At 36.9% G+C, this 22,864-nt stretch overlaps 1 protein-coding gene across 2 annotated transcripts in view; it reads left to right on the forward strand.

Annotated features, from left to right (window-relative positions):
- Window positions 1-18,694, forward strand: part of ADGRB3 (adhesion G protein-coupled receptor B3) — a 677,464-nt gene extending 658,770 nt beyond the window's left edge. Inside the window, exons 30-32 of one of the 2 annotated variants that reach the window (XM_006089322.2) lie at window positions 1,415-1,450; window positions 11,713-11,817; window positions 17,887-18,694. In XM_006089322.2, coding sequence (XP_006089384.1) covers window positions 1,415-1,450; window positions 11,713-11,817; window positions 17,887-18,075 — 330 coding nt within the window. In that variant the 3' untranslated portion in view covers window positions 18,076-18,694. The remainder of the gene's footprint in view (window positions 1-1,414; window positions 1,451-11,712; window positions 11,818-17,886) is intronic. The other variant, XM_006089323.3, reaches the window with a different exon arrangement.
- Window positions 18,695-22,864: the final 4,170 nt, after the last annotated feature.

The following is a 22,864-nucleotide window of genomic DNA, read 5'->3' on the forward strand; positions in this document are numbered from 1 at the left end:
GGTTAAATGCCTGCCCACTCCCCTCCTTCCAGGATGTCACCAGGGCGAGGCTAGGCTAATGCTGGGGACACGGGGCAAAGGGACATCAACGTGCTGAGTTTCCATTTAATTTGACGGTATATGAAGACAGGCTTCTCCATCCAGCTCCACCAAAATCAAATTATTTCAGAACTTTTCAACTTTCTTTTTAACAGCAAAATTATTGTTTTGGTATATTACCTTCTGTCTACTGTAACAAGCTTTGGGGAGTTGGTTACATAGGGAGGGTCTGGTTTTACAGTGACCATTTCAACGCTAGTAGCAGAAGTTTAGTCAGGTTTCTCAATAAACTACGAGTGCCTTTCTGTCTCTACTAATGTTAACAGTTACAAGAGTCTCCCACCTAACTTGGATGTGATTCCTTGTTAAGTCTCTGTACTTAAGACTGTATATATTGGGAGAGGAGAAGAGGAAAAAATAAAACAAGTTTGTCCAAAGGTTTAAATATTTTTTACAATTGCCTGAAGATTACTTGTTTTGATTATTTAATTTTTCCTGTTTCATCCCCATTCCCTCCCCCACAAAAACACCCTATATTGGAAACTTGCTTTGTACTAGAAAATTTGGAGGACCTTTCCTATATTTATCAGCCATCTCCTTTTATACGCAGTCATCCTATGAATCCAGCGACTTCTTGGAGCAGATGCTAAGAATACCCTTCCCTATGCTAATAAAATATCATCACATTAATTTCATTTTAATTATGTTTACCGATTTTTATCAGGCCTAATTACTTTATTTTATTTATGTATATTTATTTCTATTATAGGAACTGTTTAACAGAGCTCCATAGAGTAGCTCTGTGAGCTATTATATCTATGTTTTACTGGGGTGTGGACTATTTATTTGTTTTAGTAAATTATGATTAAAAACTTGACATCATAAGGAAGGACCAGCAATTAGAAGGACTTCCTCCCTCCTGTGGAGGAGTATAAAAAAAACAAAACATATGACATTTGTTGGTGAGATTTATATAGAACTTTAGAGTATAGTTGGTATGAGGTCTTAAGATGGCTAGATGTTTTCTCCTGCACAGCATTTAATCTCTTTTGTCTCCAAAGTAGTTTTACTATACTAGACCTCAAGTCTCCTTTAATATTGAAATTTGTGTGACCTTTCAAAGAAAAATTTCACCTTACTAAAAAATTAGAGTTAAGAGATAAAGATGAGAAATATTTTTATATTCTTTTATATGATACATAATGTTACATTTTATATAATGTGTATAGAATAGTTTGAATCATAAACCTTTTCACATTTTTATGAGAAGGCAATACTTATAAAGAAGCAGAATTATTTTACTGAAAATAATTTTCATTTCAATGACTAAATACAACTTTATTGGTCTTTCTTCTTTTAAAAAAATATCTAACAGAGAAGAAAATCACGATATTCAGACCTTGACTTTGAGGTAAGTTTCTAAGATTTTTTAAAAATAATTTTAATTGAATTTAAAATTGATATATAATTACTTAAACACATTACTCTGTGCAACTATGTCGAGGTTCTTTTCTAAATTAAATGAGAAGTGAAAAAAATTTTAATTTTTAATTAAAACCTATATTAGTTATAGAAAAAAATTTAAAGCTCTAATTACTTAAATATATGCTAAACAGAGATTTTCCAGACAAGTGAGGAGTGAGGAATCATTTTATAAATGGCAACATATGTGGGTAACTTATGGTAAGGCCTGAACTTGGTCAGTTCAGTTTGCTGGGAGGTGGGAATGTTCGATCTTTAATCTTTCATATTTAAAACAATTATAACTGTTTTACTTCGTGACAGCTGTAAGAGAGACCATGGGGATGCCTTGGCTGGTTAGCTAGGCTTTCTCTGGGATTTACTTTCCTGTGTCTTGATTCCTATTATTTAGGTTCTCTCAGGTACATTCCAGATTCTTTTTTCCAAAGCAAGTGTAGGTTCAATCTGCTCCTGTGTTTAGTAAATGCCTTTTCACAGATATAAAGATGAAGATCTTCATTTTCCAATTTACATTGAATTTATATTGATGCTGCAATATCGGTGCTAGAAATTACTGAAATCATGTCATTTGAACAGTTTATGCTAAGCACAAAATTAATGATGTTTGAGCATCACATAAAATGCACTTATGCATCTTGATAATTGGAGATGATTCATAGCCTGCTGACATAATTGGATATACTACATCATAAATTGCTCCAACATATTTGTGCTGTTGTGATGCTTACATAAAACAATATTCTTAGCTGATATTCCTAAAATTATGGGAGCCTCCTAGAACATGGCAAGTCATAATTTAATCATTTCATTTACGTAAATGAATGTTGTTGCTCAGTAACATACATGAGGTATCAAAAATGAGATTTAATTGTTTTTATTTACTGCAATGGTAAACAAGGTCTGGTTTTACCCTGGATAGAGTAAAATATATGTCTTTTTTAGAAATATTTCAGTAGTATTTGTATAGGATACTAAATGATGATAAAGAATGTAGCAGTTAGTACTGACATGGCTCAATTGTAGCAATCTGACATGGGATGAATATTTTATTATATCCTAAGTTTTTATGGCAAAAAGATAAGGACTATAAATTCAAAGAGAATAAATTCAGCAATCTTCTACTTTTAAGTTCTTTAGTACTTTCTTGTTGTTAATTCTCACCTGAGGATATTTTTTCCATTGAAACAGAATGAAAGGGAGGGGGAGAGACAGACACATTGATTGGTTGCCCCCCACATGTGCCCAAGCCAGGGATAGAGCCTGCAACCAAGGTATGTGCCCTGGACTGGAATTGAACCCAGAACCCTTCAGTCCTTTGGCTGACCCTTCAACCACTGAGCCCACCGGCTAGGGCTCTTAAGTACTTTTAAAGGGATAGATACCCCTCCCCATTCTTCAGTTAGTAAAAAACAGAAGATCACATTGTGTGTGTGTTGTATTGGCCTAAAAGCAGTAAGTTGTAAGGGTAGAACAAAGACAAGGAGGTGGGAATTAGCCCACTGGCATCAGGGACAAAATATAATGAAAACCTAGATAAAAAATTAAGCCTCAGTGCAACCAGCCAAAATTATGTAATCTCAAGCACTGAAAAGAAATCTAATCATACTGTGTCACTTAGAGCATTAGAAAAACTTTATTTTTTTTAAAATATATTCTCTATGGCAACTGGTAGCAGATTCCTTAAGCTGATACTTCTTTCTCTGCTTTAGTATTCTATTCTAACATATAACATGGTATTTTCAAAACATATTGATGAAGAAATGTTGTAGCATGACAACCCTGGATATTTTTTAGCTCTTTAATTGCTATAGTTATTGCATGATTGCAAAAGGCATTAAAACTTGGGGGAAAATAACTTTGAGCTATTGGGTTTTCTTTACAAACCATGCAGTAGTACTATTTCCCTTAGTCAATATACAACTTTAGTTCTGTGGCAGATATCTCAAATTATAATCAGAAAAAAATGTAAATGCTGATGAGTTTGAATACAATCTATTTTTACTTTGTGGATGGCCCTAGAAGAAGTCTAAGTTATTTTCTTCCCCTTTTAACTTAGGGTGCATGAATCAAACTTGTTTATGTCAAGCATCCTGATAGCTCTCCAGCCCATAAGCTTTACCACACAATGGCTAAGTTAGGCATTTTGCCACTGACAAACAAACTGCCTTCTGGACTCCTGAAAGCATTTCTCCTTCAGACTTTAGGCCTTACACATGCCAGAGAATCTACACAGAATAATACAACTCATACACCCATAAAACTCTGTGGCTAGTAAGCACTACAGCTGAGAAAAAGTCCTTCCATGTAACCATCCCTAAAACAAGACTGTATTCTTGGAATAAACAGAACTAAGTGTTGACTAGTCATAAAATGGTAGAACACTGGTTCTTGGTTCTTGGAAAATATACAGAAAATACTACACTGATATTCTGTGACCAAACCTCTTATTGGATCTGTATTCCCAGCTCCAAGCAGAGATTTGTAATATAGTGAACATTCAGTAACTTTTTGCTTTAATAAAAAGTTAACCACCCTAGGCAGTTTGGCTCAATGGATAGAGCATTGGCCTGAGGACCAAAGGGTCCCGGGTTCGATTCCGGTCAAGGGCATGTACCTTGGTTGCAGGCTGGGCCCTGGTTGGGGTGCATGCAGGAGGTAACCAATGGATGTGTCTCTCTCACATTGATGTTTCTGTCTTTCCCTCTCTCTTCCACTCTCCCTAAAAATCCAATGGAAAAATATCCTCAGGTGATCATTAACAAAAACAAACAAAAAGTTAACCAACACTGTATCTAAACTGAGGCAGAGACCAGTATATGGATTGACAGCTATGGAGGCGACACCTCAAAGATATCCACATCATATGTAACTCAAGGAGGTGAATGGCAGGTAGAAGTTGGCTAAGGTGTGATGACATGCTCAAGAAACAAGAAGCAAGTTGTATGTCACTGAAACAGGGAACCTATGCAAAAAAAGAATAGACAGAGGAGGTAATTTAGAAACCATACTGCAAAGAACTTATACCCTAAGGGAGGAAATTTTACCTGATTTGTTATTAAAAGCTGCTAGGGCTTCTCTGTTGTATTTTGTTTTGTTTTTTAGTGAGGAATGATTTGCTATGATCTGGGCTTGGAAAGATTAATATGGCAGTAATAGGAAGGATAGGTTGGAATAGGGTGAATGTGAAAGTTGAAATACAAATTAGAAAGTAACTAGTCCAGGTAAGAAATAATGAAGGTCCATTTCCTAGAAGTGATAGGGTAAGAAGGGGATGGGTGGATGGGTAGAGTCAAGATCTATGGAATTTGTCCTTGACTTTGCAGGCCTGAGCCTGGGTTTCTAGTACTATCAACAGATCCAGGGTAATTAAGAAGACACCTTGTTAGGATGAGTTGCATTTAATACTATAGCAATTAAGATGGCTAACAGTGTTAAATCAGAAATATTAGGCAAGTAGTTTAAATTTGCTGTATGGGTTGATGATGAAGCTCAAGTAATTCTTAGTAATGTAAGTATAAACATCCATTCTGAAACTATAATGGACATTGTTTTCCATTTCATGCTAATTATTTATTTTCTCTTCCAAAAATATGGCAATAAACCTTGTCATATTCTTCTATGGGAACCATGCAGGCTCTTATAAACACCTTAGAATTTCCTTTGAAGTTCCTAGTGAGCCTCACACATCACATACCCTTTTCGCTTTTCAAACTAGAGAGAGGTAAAGGTGAGCAGAGGGCACAAGGCAGCACAGATCTATATTAACCATGGCCTAAAAGATCTTGGGAAACATAGGTAAGATAAAATATTACTTTATTTTAGATCACTATGAAGACAGGGAAACTATGGCATAGAATAGAGGTTTTTAATTTTTTTTCCATCTCATGACACATAAACTAAATACTAAAATTATGCGGCATACCAAAAAAATATATTTTTTACTGATTGGATTTGTTCATACTATTCGGCTATTGTGTTGGCTGTTGTCATTTTTTTATTTGACAATCTAAGGGAAAAGAGGTTAGTGCTTCTGACTTAATAGTCAGGTATTGCATAATGTTTTAAAAGTTCTTTTGGCACACTGATTGAAAATTGCTGACATAGAAGATACATTTTATGTTAATTTCTAAATTAAAGCATATGAATCCTAAGAAACATCTAGGCCCCTCCCTGCTTTGTCCCTGACCTGACCCCCAGCAGTAAATGCACTGTTAGGCAATCAGTGCACATCCCCAAGGAAAAGTTTGAGCAGTGCAGTACTAGTTACATCTCTCTCTTCTATATTACTAAATTTACACTGCTGCAAAATTATTTGTAGCCAAGTATACTGTTGACAGTGACTATATATATACATATATATATATATATATATACATATATATATATATATATATATATATATGTATATATACACACACATATATATATATTCAGTTTCTCTTGTCTAGTTTATTTTAAGCCCTGGGTGCTATTTATTCAAATAGAAACATACTTGAAACCAATGATACTATGTCAGGCAGTTCAAGTGGCTACATTGGGACTCTGGCTAAGGAAAGGTGCATAAAACATTCTGTTCCCACCCAGCTTTAAAAATCAAGCTAAGACCCTGCTAACTTAGTGGTTGAGTGTTGACTCATGAACCCAGAGGTCATTGGTTAGATTCCAGGTGAGGGCACATGCCCAGGTTGCAGGCTCAATCCCTAGTAGAGGGTGTACAGGAGGCATTTGATCGATGTTTCTATCTATCCCTCTCCCTTCCTGTCTCACTAAAATCAAGCTAAATTTCTGCAATGTGTGTTGTTTCCATAACAAGAGTTTTGACATTCATTTCAGACTAGTATTAACAGCCACTCTGGATGTAAGCCTTCTATGCAAAGCAGTAAAGAATAAAAATAGCCATAGGTTTAGGACAGTAAATATGGACAGTAGCAACAGAAGTATATAAACTTCTAAGGCTGGTAAAGTTAATTCAGGCAAAGTGGTCTAATTCCTATCAGCACATGATTTCCAGGCCCCATAATTTAAAGTTTATAGTCAGAAAATTCTCCAACTTTTTCTAGCACCTTTTCTGTTGGTAAAAGTCTGAATATAGTAATGCCTATCTTATTCTGTGTAATTCAGACTTAAAGAAATCCCAACTCTATAATCCAATTTTTGAATTTAGAAGAGAGAACCTCTAAACTATTTTTATCAAACCTTCCTACAGGCCCTTTATGAGCCACTGGTAAGGAAAATATGGGAGAACAATAGGATGAGAAGGGGGAGAAGGCAGGGTTCCTGCCTGGGGCCAAGGAAAAGAGCCTTCCTTCCAGTGGGGAAACCTCTTCAATAGGAGAGAAGGCCAGATTTATGATGGCCCTGCCTGTTACAGGCATCTTCCCTGGTCAATATGCCCATTCAATTTATTCCATGCACACTTACCCAACACCTGCTGAATGCTAAACACTGTGCTAAGTGGCAGGGATACTAAGTCACTGATACTAAGTCACTGTCCAGAAGGTGATCAGAGAGAAGCTATGGAGACCAACCTTTCAAAAGATTAATGCAGACCTATGGGATATCCACAGAGTTTATGGGCTCACGACAAAAGGCAGCTAACCCACCCGATTGTTTCATCTCCTTTTCCACCTGAATAGGCATAATCACAGACTTGAACAGTCTAGAGGAGGACGCTCCCTGCATCTCTGGGATACATCTAAGATAGCAGCATGCACAGAAAACCAACTGTGGAATAGAATGAATTTCAGCTCTCTCACCACCTGTGTGAGCCCGAGAGCTTGACTGATCCTCTTGAGCTTCAGTCTCCTAATGAGTGAAATGAGATGATGACTGCTACCTCCCAGGGTCATTGTGAGGATTAAGAAAGATAATAATGGCTACATTTCTTAAGCGCCATGTCAATCACTGGTGACTGACACTATACTTTCCGTCCGGAAGACAAAACAGGCTGGGCACTTACCGTGTTAAGTGGCTCTTATCTGGGTCTCCACTGATAAGTGACTTACATCCCTTTTTGAATCTTCAAAACAACCCTGCAAGGTTATTCAGACTACTAACACTGGGGCGAAAGGATGATTGGATTTTGTGCCTCAGACCACACCACTTGAAAGTGATAGAATGAGATCTAAATCCAAGTTTGTCCAGACCTAGAGTTCTTAGATTTGACATAACCCAAGTATTTCATCTAGGAAATCACCTGGGATATAGTAGATGCTCAAGATAGACAGATTGTTTACATCCTGATGTTTTTTTAAATAACAAATTCCATGAAAGTGCTTTAGTTTATCATTTTTCTCTAATATCAACAATTAAAAGGCTGCAAAGAAACACAAACCTTTCATGAGACATTATTTTTTTGTGCAGTTAGAGTATAGGTTCATACACAGCTTCAAAAAATGTTGAGTGATAATAATTTGAGTGAGAGGGAGCATTACCAAGCCTTTATCTTTATTACAAAAGATGCCTTTAATAGCTGACAGGTATTGTAACCGAAGGAGTGTGAATTTTTTATATATTGCCAATTAAAATATATGTATCTAAGTAGAAAATCCATATGAGTTACAATTTCATCATTACAAAGTTTTAGAAAACTGAGTTCTAAATTGAGTTTTTCACACAGAAGTCAATTTCTTTGGGACACAGGATGAGTCACAGAAGAAAGAAAAAGATAAATAAATAAACCCTAAGGTTAGTAAAAACCCCAAAATAGCCATTAAAATGGACCAGTAAGATTTATAAACATGCAAAATTCTCATTGGGTGGTTAAAACTATCAAAAGCATGAGTGCTATAAAGAAATAATTATTCTGAGAGGTAAATAAGGGGAAACACTTATTACTTGTTACAACTAAAACCACAGCTAAGTTTTTATCCTCAAACATTGCTGAATTAGAAACTCTCCAATATTTTCTGTGCTGCGAGCTTTCTTGTCATTGGAAACTTCCCCATTAAAAAGCTGAAAGAAACACTTGTTTGTGAACAGGAAGGAATCATGCCCATGACAGATACATGAGTTGTCGATTAGCAGTTCTAATGTGGTACTTCTGTCAGAACTACCAGGCCATCATTGCTATGGTGATTTCTGGCAGCACCAAAGTGGGAATTTCAAATTAAAATGATTATCTGGCATGAACATATATTTGCAATTAATGTGTGTGTGTGTGTGTGTGTGTGTGTTTTGGTAGGAAAGGTCCCAGATTGCAGCATCCATATTTTTTTGTTTCCAAATTAATTTGAGTCCTTGAGCTTTAATATTCAGAGGAGCTCTCATGAACCTATGTAGAACATTGCAAAATGCTTTTTGGTTATATAACATTGGTGTCTACCACATATACCACATATATTTTGAGTATATTCTAAGAAATCCAGTTTCTCAAAATCCACTCAATTCAGAATCAGATGCTGCCCATTCAGTCAGAATATGATTATAAACACTCCAGTCAGCTAATGTATCCTCATTTCTATGAGATATATTTGAGCCTTTGAGTCATTAAACATGCTTTATCTAATAGAGATATTTGGTTGCAAGAGACAGAGTGTCTTTAACAAACGAAAGAGAACTTTGTTGGAAGGATATGGAAAAAATTTACCTCTTGGCCAGGGGACAGTAGGGGTCTTGATTCACATTTTCAATAGCATGGAGAAGTACTGCTAGTTCCCAATGCAAAGTGACAATCCTCTCATGAGTTGAAAGATAAAAGGAGACTGCACAAAATCATATGCCCACCTTAAAACGGAGGAGCTGTGCTAATAATATCAACTATCTCAGAAGACGATGAGTTCCTTGTCTTTGGGAAAGGACAATCTCATTGAGGGAAGGGAATTTAGGTATAAGATAAAAATTATACCAGCAATTCTCTGAATTTCAGCAAACAAAAAAAGGAACAGACAATATACAGGGAGAACTGATTTAAGAATTTTCCACTTAAATATGAATACATTAAAATGTAGGAATCTACCTCACTTACATTTCTCTTAGCAAATTCCCCTATCACTTACTCTCATAACACTGCCATTTGTTTTCCTTATCACAGCTCTGGTTTAACATGTATTTGAGTTATGTGATTAATGCCTATGTCCTTCATTGTATCTCAAGTTATAAGAAGGCAGGAACTCTGCCAGGTTTTGCACACCATTGTTACTGCAGCATCTAGAACAACATGTGGTGTATTATCTAACAGAATGAAATACCTTTAGAGAAATGTGAGTTGTGTGGCATCACTGCTACTACACCTTAGCAGAAAATAATAACTACATAGTAAGATTCATGATCATGAAAAATACTATTTGCAAATTAGAATCAGTCATCAGTATACTGACTACTGTACTTTTCAAAAAAGGTATTCCTTGTCCACAAATCCGTATTTTAATCAGTGTCTCAGGACCGGATAATGAGTGGGAATATCTGCCTCCCCTAGGATAGAATGTACTGCAGTATGTTTGCCAGCTGCGTGGTCCTCAGAATCCCTCTATGGAGTTGCTTATGCAAATCCTCCCTCTTATAAATCTCTATCAGCCATCACTAGTCAAATTATGTTTGCCTAGTGTTTCCCTGTAAATCCTGCAAATCTGTTTCCTGTACTCTCCCCAAAACTGATGGGAAGTTAATCGCTCTATAATTGCTTGCTATGTTTCATGTCCCCATAATGAGTAATGTTGCCATGTTCTCATCCTCAACCACCTGATTTGTCAACAACAGTTCCTAGAGCTAAGAGGAGTAGAGATGAAAATAATGTAGTTGTAGCAAGACTTGAAATAGCAGAATTATCTCAAATAAAAGTAGGCTAATAAAAAGAGAAGAAATTAGCTAAACAAAGTATTGCCTAAATACAGATCCATTAAATATAGAACATTAAAGTTGACATAAAAGAGAATAAAGCTTTTTTTAAAAATCCTCACCCAAGGATATGTTTTTATTGATTTTAGAAAGAGACTAAGGGAGAGGAAGAGAGAAATATTAATCAGTTGTCCCAACCAGGATTGGAACCTGCCACCTTTTTGGTCTATGGGATGACACTCCAACTAACTGGGCATTATAGGTCTTCCCCCAACAATATATTTCTTTTTCAAAAAAATCCTTACTTTTGAAAATATTTGGTAATTAAAACAACAGACCAAAAGTTCAAATTATAGGGTAGGCATAATATAATATACCTATGCAATACACATGAGGAAATGGTAAGTTATGAAACATATGCTTAAAAATACTGTAAAATCTTGCACAAACATGAAGACGCAACTTAGAGAATCACAAAAATACTATATTTTTAACTTGTAAAAATCAAAATTGAGAAAGGTATTTTCTACTTTAAAATAACACTTTTAAATATAGGGAATTTATTATTTTACTCTTCTTTATATGTGCTCTTTTAAATGCTCTGTGATAGAAGATTCAGTCCATGTTACTTAACCCAAGGTCATTTTTATGTATGACTCTATTTGTTCCGTTAATGTGAAGTTGGGAGAAAAGACTATAACCAGAGATGAAGAGTATCAATATATATTTGTGTCTGTGATTTTAGGAACTCTTCAACCACACAATTTATGCTCTGAATCCTAATTTTTAAGATTCAGTACCATCTCATGAATAAATATATGAAACCTATGGGTCAGATTTTCTTTGTGCGAAGCTCTATCAGTATTCACACGGAAAGTATAAGATTTTAGATCTTACCTATTATTTCAGACACTTCAGTGCTTTGAGTCAGTCTTAAATGGCAGGGCCTGGGATTCTGTTCCCCCTTTAGTGCAGTCAGCTAGGATTTTAGTGTTTATAGAAATAAAACATTAAAAAGTAATATTTCCCACAGCAAACATTGAGAGACTCAGGTGCTTTACAAGTCCAAGTTTTGGTGTGTTTTTTTTACAATGTAACAATTTTTGTAAAACAGTTTTAACTCTAAATGATGAAAATCCTACACAGGAATGACTGCTACATTTTTAATGCACCCACAAGAGAAACCTATTTTTTGGTAATCTTGTAAGTAGAAGAAAAAGCCAATTTTTCATGTTCAAGAAGTGCTGACTATAAGACAAGGATTTGGTGGAACTCATTTGCATCTATAGCACCTTTTGGGACCTCCTGTTTCCTGCCAAACTTAATTTCCCTTATTAATAAGGCAAATCTATTAAATTTCTTTTTCTAATGCATTAATCAAATTAGAAATGAGAACTATCCTGGTGTCTTTTGCAGAAGGTCATGCATACACGGAAGAGGCATATGGAACTGTTTCAGGAACTAAATCAGAAATTTCAAACTTTGGACAGATTTCGGGATATACCAAATACAAGCAGTATGGTGAGTATTTTTTTGCTTCATCAGTACTTGATGCCATGCTAATAATGTGTCCCATTAGCTATTATCCCTGCCCTCCAGGAGCTCCTATTTGTCTTGGGAACAAGACTTGGATCTGTAGAAAAAAGTAACCCCCCCCCCCAAAATGTACTTTGGAATGTGCTAAGAGGCAAATTAGGAATGACAGAATATTAAAGCATTTTTATTCATATTTCAGATGCTCTCATTTATAAGTTTTAATTGAAATTAGTTATATATCAAAAATATGTTAGCTTCACCTGGCATTTTTATGTGACTATTTTATGTGTCATGAGTCTTAGTCCCAGCTTCCCAATCAGTAACATTAACTTTTGAAGCATAATAATTTATGTATCTTTATGTTTATGTTTTTCTTGTGTTCCTCTCAGTACTAGTATAGTTATCATGGTAAGTTATCAATAAAGGGCTTTTCTTGATTTACTGCATGTCTATAATAGTTCAATCTGTGTTTATTAAATGATGGATATAAGAAATACTATACACTTTGGCTCTGTTCAGTAAATAGGTTAGGTATATATCTACCTATTTTCCTCCTTACAGGAGGAATTGTGCATTAGTGAGATCACCATCACAAAGCTAGACATGTAGAAGACACTTCAATGTAATGAGTGGTTCTCTCTCATCTCCAAATATTAAGCTGTCAATTTTTAGTTAGACAAATGAGAATTGCATCATTGAGATTAGACCCAAACACATTAGCTACTCATTTTGGAATATTGAAAGCTAACATTGAAATAAATTGAAGAAACTTTATTTGTTTAAACTAAAAGGAGAGGGTTATGTTTATAAATCTGAAAGGGTTATGTAACAGATACAGCTGGCTCGCTGCTATAATATGATTGTAATTTCCCCTTGTGGAATGCTCTGGCTATTAAATCATTAATGGCACAAATATCTGTATCTCAGTTTCCTGACAACCAAAACAGTCTACTAATTACACCACATTTCTATAGTAGCATGTCTTTTCTAAAAAAGATTTATAAATATTTATCATCTGGGAGGTAGGAGTAGAGAGGATAGCATTGTCATTGCTGGTTAACTATTGTCCTAAATATCTGAGAGCAGAAAAAATGTTTCTCATTCAGTTTTGATTAATAATGAGCATGTATATGAATGGGTCTATTATCATTAATTCAGTTATATAATTCATAATGGCATATTGCTAATGAAAAACTGCACAATTGGGTAGAGAAAGACATTTTCAAAACAATCTCGATCAAGTCTCTTTTTTTTTTGGCGACTACCTCAAAACACCTGCCTAGTTCTGCAAATAATGGTAATTATGTAGAATTTTGGAAATCAAAGGCAAAGCAAAAGACCATTTAATTCCTTTCCCTGCTTCAGGGCAGGACAAAATTTAAATCACACTACAAAGAAAAGGTGTTGTTAAAAGAACTCTTACTTTGAATGTCTACCCCAAACTAGTCTCCATCAAGATCTCTTTTCCACCAAGGAGCTTCTCCAAATTTTTGCTTTAAAATATAGAATAAACATATCCCTTTTCACTTTGTCTCCAATTTGATAGAAGGAAGGGACTTAACTGCAAGTGACAGCTAGCCTGCCGCTGGACCCATGAGTTATGGGAAACAGACAGCTCTGCTGTGTTTGGGGTCACTCTGGATTCTCATGTTCAGCTAACATTCTGTTTCTGTTTATACAACCCTAAGACCAAATTAGCATTTTTGGAAGCTTCCATGCATGTTGGCTTATATTGAGTATATAATCGATTAGGCCTTTTTCACCCATGTTGCATTTTGACTGCATCTCCTGTTTTGTACTTTAGCTAAAAAAATAAAAATAAAAAACAGCATAAATTCAAGAAGTTATACTAACTCTGATTGAATCTTATAAGATTCAGGCCTCCACTGAAGCCTGCCCTGGCCCTGTAGCTCTGTCAAATTGAATGATCTCTTTGGGCTGTTGCACAATTTATCATTCATCACTTGAACCACTGAAAATGGTACACCTTTCCATATGAGTGTGGGCTCCGCTCTTGTCACACTCAACCATACAGGAAGATCAGTAGCTTGTAGGCACCTTCCCTTGACTACCAGACCTCCTCCCTCCCTGCAGATCCTGTCCCTCTCTGATTGCTGGGTGCAGTAACTCTTCAATACTAAAGCATGGGGCCTCTCACCTAAAGGTTGTCTACACCTTTGTGATCAATGGTGAGGACCACACTGCAGCTGGGATGCCAGAGGAGATGAACATGAAAGCCAACCTTAATTTATTACCCACTAATACAGTGGTTCTCAACCTGTGGGTCGTGACCCCTTTGGCGGTCGAACGACCCTTTCACAGGGGTCGCCTAAGACCATCCTGCATATCAGATATTTACATTACGATTCATAACAGTAGCAACATTACAGTTATGAAGTAGCAACGAAAATAATTTTATGGTTGGGTCACAACATGAGGAACTGTATTTAAAGGGCCAGAAGGTTGAGAACCACTGCACTAATAGAACCTCTCAGAAAGTTAATCACTCATGTACTGGCAATAATACTCTTTAAAATTAGAATCTAGACATTCTGACAAAGTTTAAAATTGGCCATTTTAGTCCATGTATCCATGGTGCTTGATCTTCAAAATATAAAAGGAAAATCATACCTGTTCCAAACATAATAAAACTCCTTGTTTCAAAGCAAACAAACTCACACTTTACATACCAGGAATTCTTTTAAGATTGAACTTTCTGTCAAACTAGCTTCTCAGAGAGCTTGTTTAGACACAGCGCTTGCCTAAGAGAGATAAATCCGCCCTGTGGCTTGATTTGGCATAATTCACACCAGTGAACATCTCAATTGATGACTGATGATTTAGGTCACTGTGCTGCCCCCAAACATTTAACCATTCCCCATCGCCTACAACATAAATTACAAATTTACTAGCCTGGTATACAAAGCCTTTATTCACCTCTGCCTGTTTTGGGGATTTTTTTTGTTTTTTTTCCCCCCTGCTATTCATTTTAATCCAACTAAAACAAATTACTCATTGTTCTCAGAGTTGTCCCATCTGAGTTGTCCCATGCTCTCTGGATTTTTACTTCATAGTATGCATAACTGTTCAACCACCCAACCTCCAGCTCCACATGTGTCTTCATGACCAACCTATCCTTCTTAGCCAGCCCTAATATCACTCTCCTCAGAAAAGGTTATGTGCTTTCCACACAAAAAAAGCCATCTCTCCACCCTCCTCTGAACTCCCACAGCACATTTCCTGGATTGTAGATATATATAAATATCTCCATTTAACTGTAAGTATCTTCATGATAAGTATGATTACTATAGTGTGAGCGTTTCTAAAATACCAGATGTTATACTAGGCGGTTCCACTTTTCATTTTTGCAACCCCACAAAGTAGGTAATGAGCTGCACATTTTGCTAACTCCTTTCGCCCACAATACAAAGCTTATGTCTGTTTTACAAATGTTCAAGTTTTGAGGTTCAGAGAAATTGAGTAAATTGCTCAGGGTCACATTCATTTGAAATGGAGCAAGTGGAATTTGGACCTGCATGTATCATGCTGCTTTTCCATATTTGATTTATCACTTTATTCTCCCTAATGCCTAATATGATGCCCAGCACAGAGCAGCTGATAAATATTGGTTGGAAGGAGAGAGGGAAGAAAGGAGGGAGAAAAAAGGGGTGATTTACAAAACTTCAGACTATTAGACTAAATCAGAATTAATCCCTTGCACAGCTCCTACAGGTGAACTTTTTATTAAATATTTGCTATTAGCCTTTTTTTCTTATCTGTCATAATGATGAAGGCTAATAAGTGCTGAAAATATTGTATTTAGGATTTTTAATAATTTATTTTCTAGTTATGATAAATATTTCTACAGGTTGTCTTTTTTCTTTAGAATGATTTTTAATATACTGAATGCAGATAATAATTCAAGTACTTGTTTTATGCCCCCCGCCCCCGCTAATTTGATTATATTTAGTAAAAGGCCAGAACTTGGGGGTGGGGGGGGGGGATAAAGGACACACTCAGCATCTATAGTTGTTTTAGTTTAATTTTCTCTAAGGAGCTTTCAGTCATGATTGCCTTCTTGTTCTTTGATGTTACTCAGCTTAGTCTATCCCATTCCAGTTAGCAAAATGTTAAGCTATAGAAACCTCAACTGATGTGTCTACTCATATTTATTGAGCATCTATAACATATAACATGGAAGGTTTAGGTGGAGTCATAATTAAGCAGGACTTAAATCATAGGTAGCAAGAGGCTGAATACTATGAAACATAAGAAGGAATGGCACCTGGTAGAGAGGTTTAAAAAATAAATAAAACCTTATATTGCTGGATATATTTTCTAAAAAGCTATGCTCTTTAAAGAGAAAAATCATTTTTATAAAATTACTGTGCCACCCAAATATATAAAAAATTGTGGGAAATGCATACAGCATTTTAAATATTCTAAAAACGATAATTTCTTGAAGGAAAACTAAGCAACAATACTAATAAAAATTCAGTTTTATGAAATATGGCCAGTTTGGGTAACTGTTTTTGTTATTACACTAGTGGCCCGGTGCACAAAATTCATAAGGGGGAGGAGGGGGTGCCTCAGCCCAGCCTGCACCCTCTCCAATTGGGGACCCCTTGGGGGATGTCCGACTGCAATTGGGCCTAAACCGGCAGTCGGACATCCCTCTCACAATCTGGGACTGCTAGCTTCTAACCGCTCACCTGCCTGCCTGCTCACCCCTAACTGCCCTCCCCTGCTGGCCTGGTTGCCCCCAACTCCCCTCTCCTGCAGGCTTGATTGCCCCTAACTGCCTTTGCCTGCCTCATCGCCCCAAACTGCCTTCCCCTGCCGGCCTGATCAACCCTAAGTGCCTCTGCCTCAGCCCCCACCACCATGGCTTTGTCCGGAAGGAAGTCGGATGTCCAGAAGATGGCTGGTCAACCTGGTCTAATTATCATATTACCCTTTTAGTAGTATAGATAGATTATATAGGATAGAATTGCTTAAATGGGGAGGGGAGCCTTTTTCAGCAGGAGGAGATGCTCTTTGCAGACAAAAACATATAATCCCTATATCTGGACTGATAGCCAGCCATATGTACTATACTACCAAACTGGTCATGAAAAAATTGAACCACTTTCTTATACCTTACACCACACAGCTGTTGCCCTTAAAACCCCTCCTCAGCCCCCACCTTAGGTTCTGCCTTCACAGGTCACCCAGGTTAGGTTCTGATTGGTCGGTTTCTATGCCAATCAGTGTCAAAAGATCTGCCTCCTAGGCAGCCATTGGCTCCTGGCACTTCAGCCAGATTTGGTTCTGATTGATCAGTTTCTATGCCAGTCAGCATCCCTGGGCCTATCTCTGGGCCTGATCAAAGAGGTGGGGCTGATCAGCAGCCCCTGCAGTGGCCCAGAGAGAAACAGAGGGGCAATGGCTGATCAACAGCTGACACGGAGGCAGGGGATCAGACCCTGCCTCTCTCTGCAGGCCTCTCTCCAGGCCTGATCTGCAGCCCCCTCAGCAGTCAGTACTGGTTCGCTATGCCAGCACCAGCCGCAGACAGTGTTGGGTCACCAGGGCAACCCAGCACTGACTTCTGGTGTTTGGTCGAGCCTTGGTCATTGTGGACGTTATAGACCCTGGCTCTCTCTCTATATAGATAACATGCCCCATTACATATCCTCAAAGATCCTACCAAAGGTCCTGGTAAATACTTACATTTTTGCATGTAATCTTAACAGTAATTGATAACTACTTCCTATCTGAATGTATAGCCATACTGACACAAGGTGCCCAGAACATCATCTGCTGTCCCTTCCATAATACTATTCACTTCCTTTTATTGCTGGAATATTTTAGGATAAGTTATATAAGGTGTTCATCAGCTTTCTCAATGAAAGAAAACTGAAATCAAAACCATTTCCTGCAGCTGGTCACAATTTTAAATCATCTCTGTAGCATATAAACTGGATTAAGGTTACAAACACGCTCTCTTCCTGGAAACTTCAACAGGCAGCAATCCTAGTCATCAGATGAATGACTCTCTTCTCTTCTCAACAGGAAAACCCAGCACCAAACAAGAATCCATGGGACACTTTCAAAAACCCCAGTGAATACCAACATTACACCACAATCAATGTCTTAGATACAGAGGCAAAGGACGCTTTGGAACTGAGGCCAGCAGAGTGGGAGAAGTGTCTGAATTTGCCTCTGGATGTGCAAGAGGGTGACTTTCAAACCGAAGTTTAACAAAATCAAAATGGACTGAGATGGAGACAAAACTTATTGCACTGACACTTAAGACTTGGGAAGCCTGACATTTCTATCTGGACAGCGTGACTATCCTATGTCAGGACCTTCACATGCCACATGTCAGTGGTGTTAGCGTATGGTAACTTCTCCCTGGCCAGGCTAGTGGAGAGAGGACCAGGTGTACAGTTCTGACCATCCTGTGTTGTAAGTACCCGTGGAATGGATTTGTAAGGTAATCTTTATAGATAAACCTCAAGCAACGATTCATGTTGTAACCGCTTCATATGGTTTAGTTTTCAAAAAACTTCACCATGAAGCACAATGTATATATTTATGCAGTTTTTAAAGTTTATAACAGTCTGTTTGGCCATTACTACACTTTTTACTTTATAATATAAAAGCAAAGTTTTTGTCATTAAATGAATGTTTGTTGAGCTACATTCTTCATTGCTTTAAATGCAATAAAGTAATAATCTCACTTTTATATGAATAATATATTTCACATCTTTATTATTGCAGTTTTCTCTAGAAAGCTCTGAGTAGCTTTCTCTGCTGCAGCTGTGTATAAAATATTTAAAATGTTGTATGGTGTAAATAAACTTTTGTCTACATATCAGTTTTTTAGTGCATTTTATTTTAGATTTGTTGAATGGAAATTTACATATTTATAAACTTTTTTTGAATACAGATACTGAAAATGTATTCACGGTTTTAATAGCATACCATTATTACTCCTTTGGGGCTAATGATTTCTCAAATGTAATAGTAGGTTTGTACAATGCCTCTGTACTTTCTACTCAAACAGCCTTTGGAAAAATGTACTATGTCAATGGGGCTTGTCAGAAACCTGCTGCCATCATACCCTTACATATATATATATACACATGTATACATGTATACATATATACATATATACATATATATATACACATATACACATATATACACACATATATATGTATATCTATATTTTTCTTCTATCTTGTGGCAAAAAGACAACTAGTAGAAAACAGTAAGTTAACATACAAAACATAATACAGGGAAAATGTTTATTATAAGTAACTGCCTGTTTCACAAAGGAAACTATTTATACTACAGTTCTTCATAGCATATAAAAATAAGAACTTTTTCAGGGTTTTAAGGAATCTGTATCTTCTCAAGCAGAAGGAAAAGGGCAGTGGGAATATTTGGTAGATGATTTCTCTCTGGTTTGAAGAGTGGAAGTCTGTAGTGAGATGACTGCAAGACAGTCACTAGTGCCTCTGTAGTGTCCTCTCTAGTGTCAAAGCTACCCCGGTGCATTGAAGGAAGCACCAGGGAAAGAATTCAACAATTCTCTCATTTTTGTTTTGTTTTGTTTTGTTTTTGAGGAATGGATGATGAGATTGTGTTTTTCAGTCTGAGAGAAGTAAAGGGAGTGGAGAGGAGACCGGGGTTTTCAAAATTCCTAGAGTGTTTCTTTAGATCAGTTCGTTGTTAAACCTAAGATGCATGGTTTTCTGTGGTCTGTCAGAAACAAGTGAGCTGCTCTGCCACCCAGGGCCTTGGGGACCCCACCCTGCAGGCCACAATGCGGGAGACACATGTACTTCAACACTCACGTGTGCCGCTAAGCTAGAGCCTTACAAACAGCCCAGCTCGGGCTGACCTCCTCTCAGATACTTATGTTCTCAATGTAAAGTTGTTAAAAATATTTTTTAATTAAATTTTTAAAAATTAAAGTGACATAATTGTACAAAAAAAGAGTATAGCATAACTAGACTGATTTTTCAATGAAATAAACTTCATGCTAATTATAATGTAATTGTAATATTAAATGCCTATTACATTTATAAGATACTTTCTACTGATAAGAATAATCCTATCTAATAAAAGGGTAATATGCAAATTAACCATCACTCCATCACAAAGATGGCAGCGCCAATAGCCACAAGATGGTGGTACCCCGTCCTCTCAGCCCTGCCAGAGCCCCCCAGTCTGGGGTGGGGGGGTGGGAGGGAAGGGGGCCCCTTGAGAGCAGGCAGTGTGAGCAGCCTGGCAGAATGCTTGCTTCGTCGCCGCGGCGATGAGGCAAGCATTCCATCCTGGCCGCGGAGGGCCTCTGGCCAGGCCAGGTGTGGAACGCTTGCATTGTTGCAGGCCGGGCTGAAGGGACATCGTCCCCCCCCCCCCCCCGCATGAATTTCATGCACCGGGCCTCTAGTATTTAGTAAATTTCTCTAAATCTAACCATCTACGTCATCTATCTATAGGTCTCTATATCTATAGATGGATATACACATATGTATCTGTATATATACATACTATCCCATATAATAAAAGCCTAATATGCTAAGTGTCCGATTGTCCGGTCGGCCATTCAACCAATCAAAGCATAATATGCTAATGATATGCTAAGGCCACTCAACTGCTCTCTATGACATGCACTGACCACCGGGGGGCAGACACTCTGGTAGGTTAGCTTGCTGCTGGGGTCTGGCCAATTGGGACTAAACAAGATGGGCCAGACACGCCCTGGAGCTCTCCTGCAGTCCCTCCCTAGCTGACCAACCTCCCTGGCCCCAATAGTACAACGGTGGGAACCCTCAGCCTGGCCTGTGCCCTCTCACAATCTGGAACCCCTTGGGGGATGTTGGAGAGCCAGTTTTAGCCTGATCCTACAGGCCAGGCCTAGGGACCCCACTGGTGCATGAATTTGTGCACCGGGCCTCTAGTACATATATATAGATTCATAATGCTCAGCTCCACCTCAGTAACCTTTAGAGTGAATGAAAACCATGTATGCAGCTCCCCATTTCAAATTTTGAAACCTTTATGAAAAGCTCACAATCAGCATATGTTTGAAAACAAAAATCTATATTTATAAAACAAATTCAATATTTTAGATTAATAGTTCTTATAATGAAACTGTAATATTCATTGCCATAAAACAAAATCTTACACTTTTTCACTTCTATTTTTCTTTCTTCTAACAACTCAATATTAGATTAATATATTAAAACTAACCAGAACTTGCATACTCAAAAATGTCAGGGTGAATTTTTTGGTTACTCTAAGAAGGATGCCAAGTTGTAGTGGTACTTTTTTGTTATTTAATCTAAAAGAAAAAAATGCAGGTCACTAAGTATTAACAATCATAATTTTAAGGAAGCTCTCTTCTAGTTCACTTCTCTAAGTTTCCACTGCTCTTACTTGCATACCCTACCAAAACTGAGTTGTAGCTGAACCCTTAGACAGTCCTGGGCAGTTTTCTCTGAGCCCACTGCACTTATGACCTGCCAGGATCTTTGAGCCCTTGAACTAACTGGATGTTCTTCCCCTTCCTCCACATCCAAATTTTACTTATACTTTAAGGTACACCTCATTATTTCATCTTCACAAAGTTTTATATAATTTTCCAAGCTAGAAATAACTCCTGTGAACTCTTATGACACTGCTCTGTAATTTCTTAGGACATTTAAAATCTTTATCTTGTTATTTATACACATTTCTGATATCCTCTGGAAAATTGTAAGAGCTTGGAGGGCAGGATTCATGTCTGATCCATTTTTGTATCTCTTAAGGGACCTAGCATAATAATGTTCACACAATAAATGTTTGCTGAATTATTGGTGGAATTTTTTTAGTACTGCTTGCAGTCATACATTCATATCAAGTCACACATTTAAAAGTGTTAACTGAACAATTATTATGTGTTTACTTATATGTTAGGGGATTATAGGGCCTCTATTTTAAGTAACTCAATTTATTAAAAATATAAGATACATATGTGAAATAAGTATTATTACTTAAATATTAATAAGCTTTTATTACCCTTTATTGTCTTTTTATCCCCATGAAGCAGGAAAGTAAGAATTAATTATCCTAAAGAAAGGAGGCTCAACATACACATGGCCAACAGGCATATGAAAAGATGCTCAACATTGCTAATCATCAGAGACAATCAAACCCATAGAGAGATACCTGTTAGAATGGCTATCATCAAAAAGTCAACAAATGACAAGTGGTGACAAGGATGTGGAGAAAAGAGAACTCACTATGGAAAACATTAAAAATACATTAAAAATAGAGCTACCATATGATCCAGCAATTCCACTTACATTAAATATACTCAATTAAATAGCTCAATACATTAAAAATAGAGCTACCATATGATCCAGCAATTCCACTTACATTAAATATACTCAATTAAATAGCTCAATACATTAAAAATAGAGCTACCATATGATCCAGCAATTCCACTTCTGGGTATTTATCCAAAGAAAATAAACACATTAACTCAAAGATATATGTACCCCAATGTTCACTGCAGCATTACTAGTAATATCCACCTATAGGGCCATCAATAGATGAATGCATAAAGAAGATGTGATATATATGGAATATTCAGCAATAAAAAGAATGAAATCTTGCCTTTTGTGACAGACAACATGGATAGACCTAGAGGCTATTATACTAAAATAAGTCAGAGAAGGCAGAGAAAGACAAATACTGTATGTTTCATGCATATGTAGAATTTAAAAACAAAAATGAATAAACAAAACAGAAACAGACCCATAGATAGAGACAAAAAGCTAATGGTTACCAAAAGGAAGGGGAGTGGGAATATAAATAAATAAATAGATAAATTTAAAAAATTAAAAATAGATCATTAAAGAACGATACGGGGGCTCAGAAGAGGGTAAATGACCTACTTAATATTTAAGACCACCATAAATAAACGATAGACCCAATATTAGAGCCCAGTCTTCTGACTTCTACTCCAGGGCCATTACCATGATAACAA

The sequence above is a fragment of the Myotis lucifugus genome, unplaced genomic scaffold (genome assembly GCF_000147115.1).
Source record: "Myotis lucifugus unplaced genomic scaffold, Myoluc2.0 scaffold_59, whole genome shotgun sequence".
Classification (NCBI taxonomy): Eukaryota; Metazoa; Chordata; class Mammalia; order Chiroptera; family Vespertilionidae; genus Myotis; species Myotis lucifugus.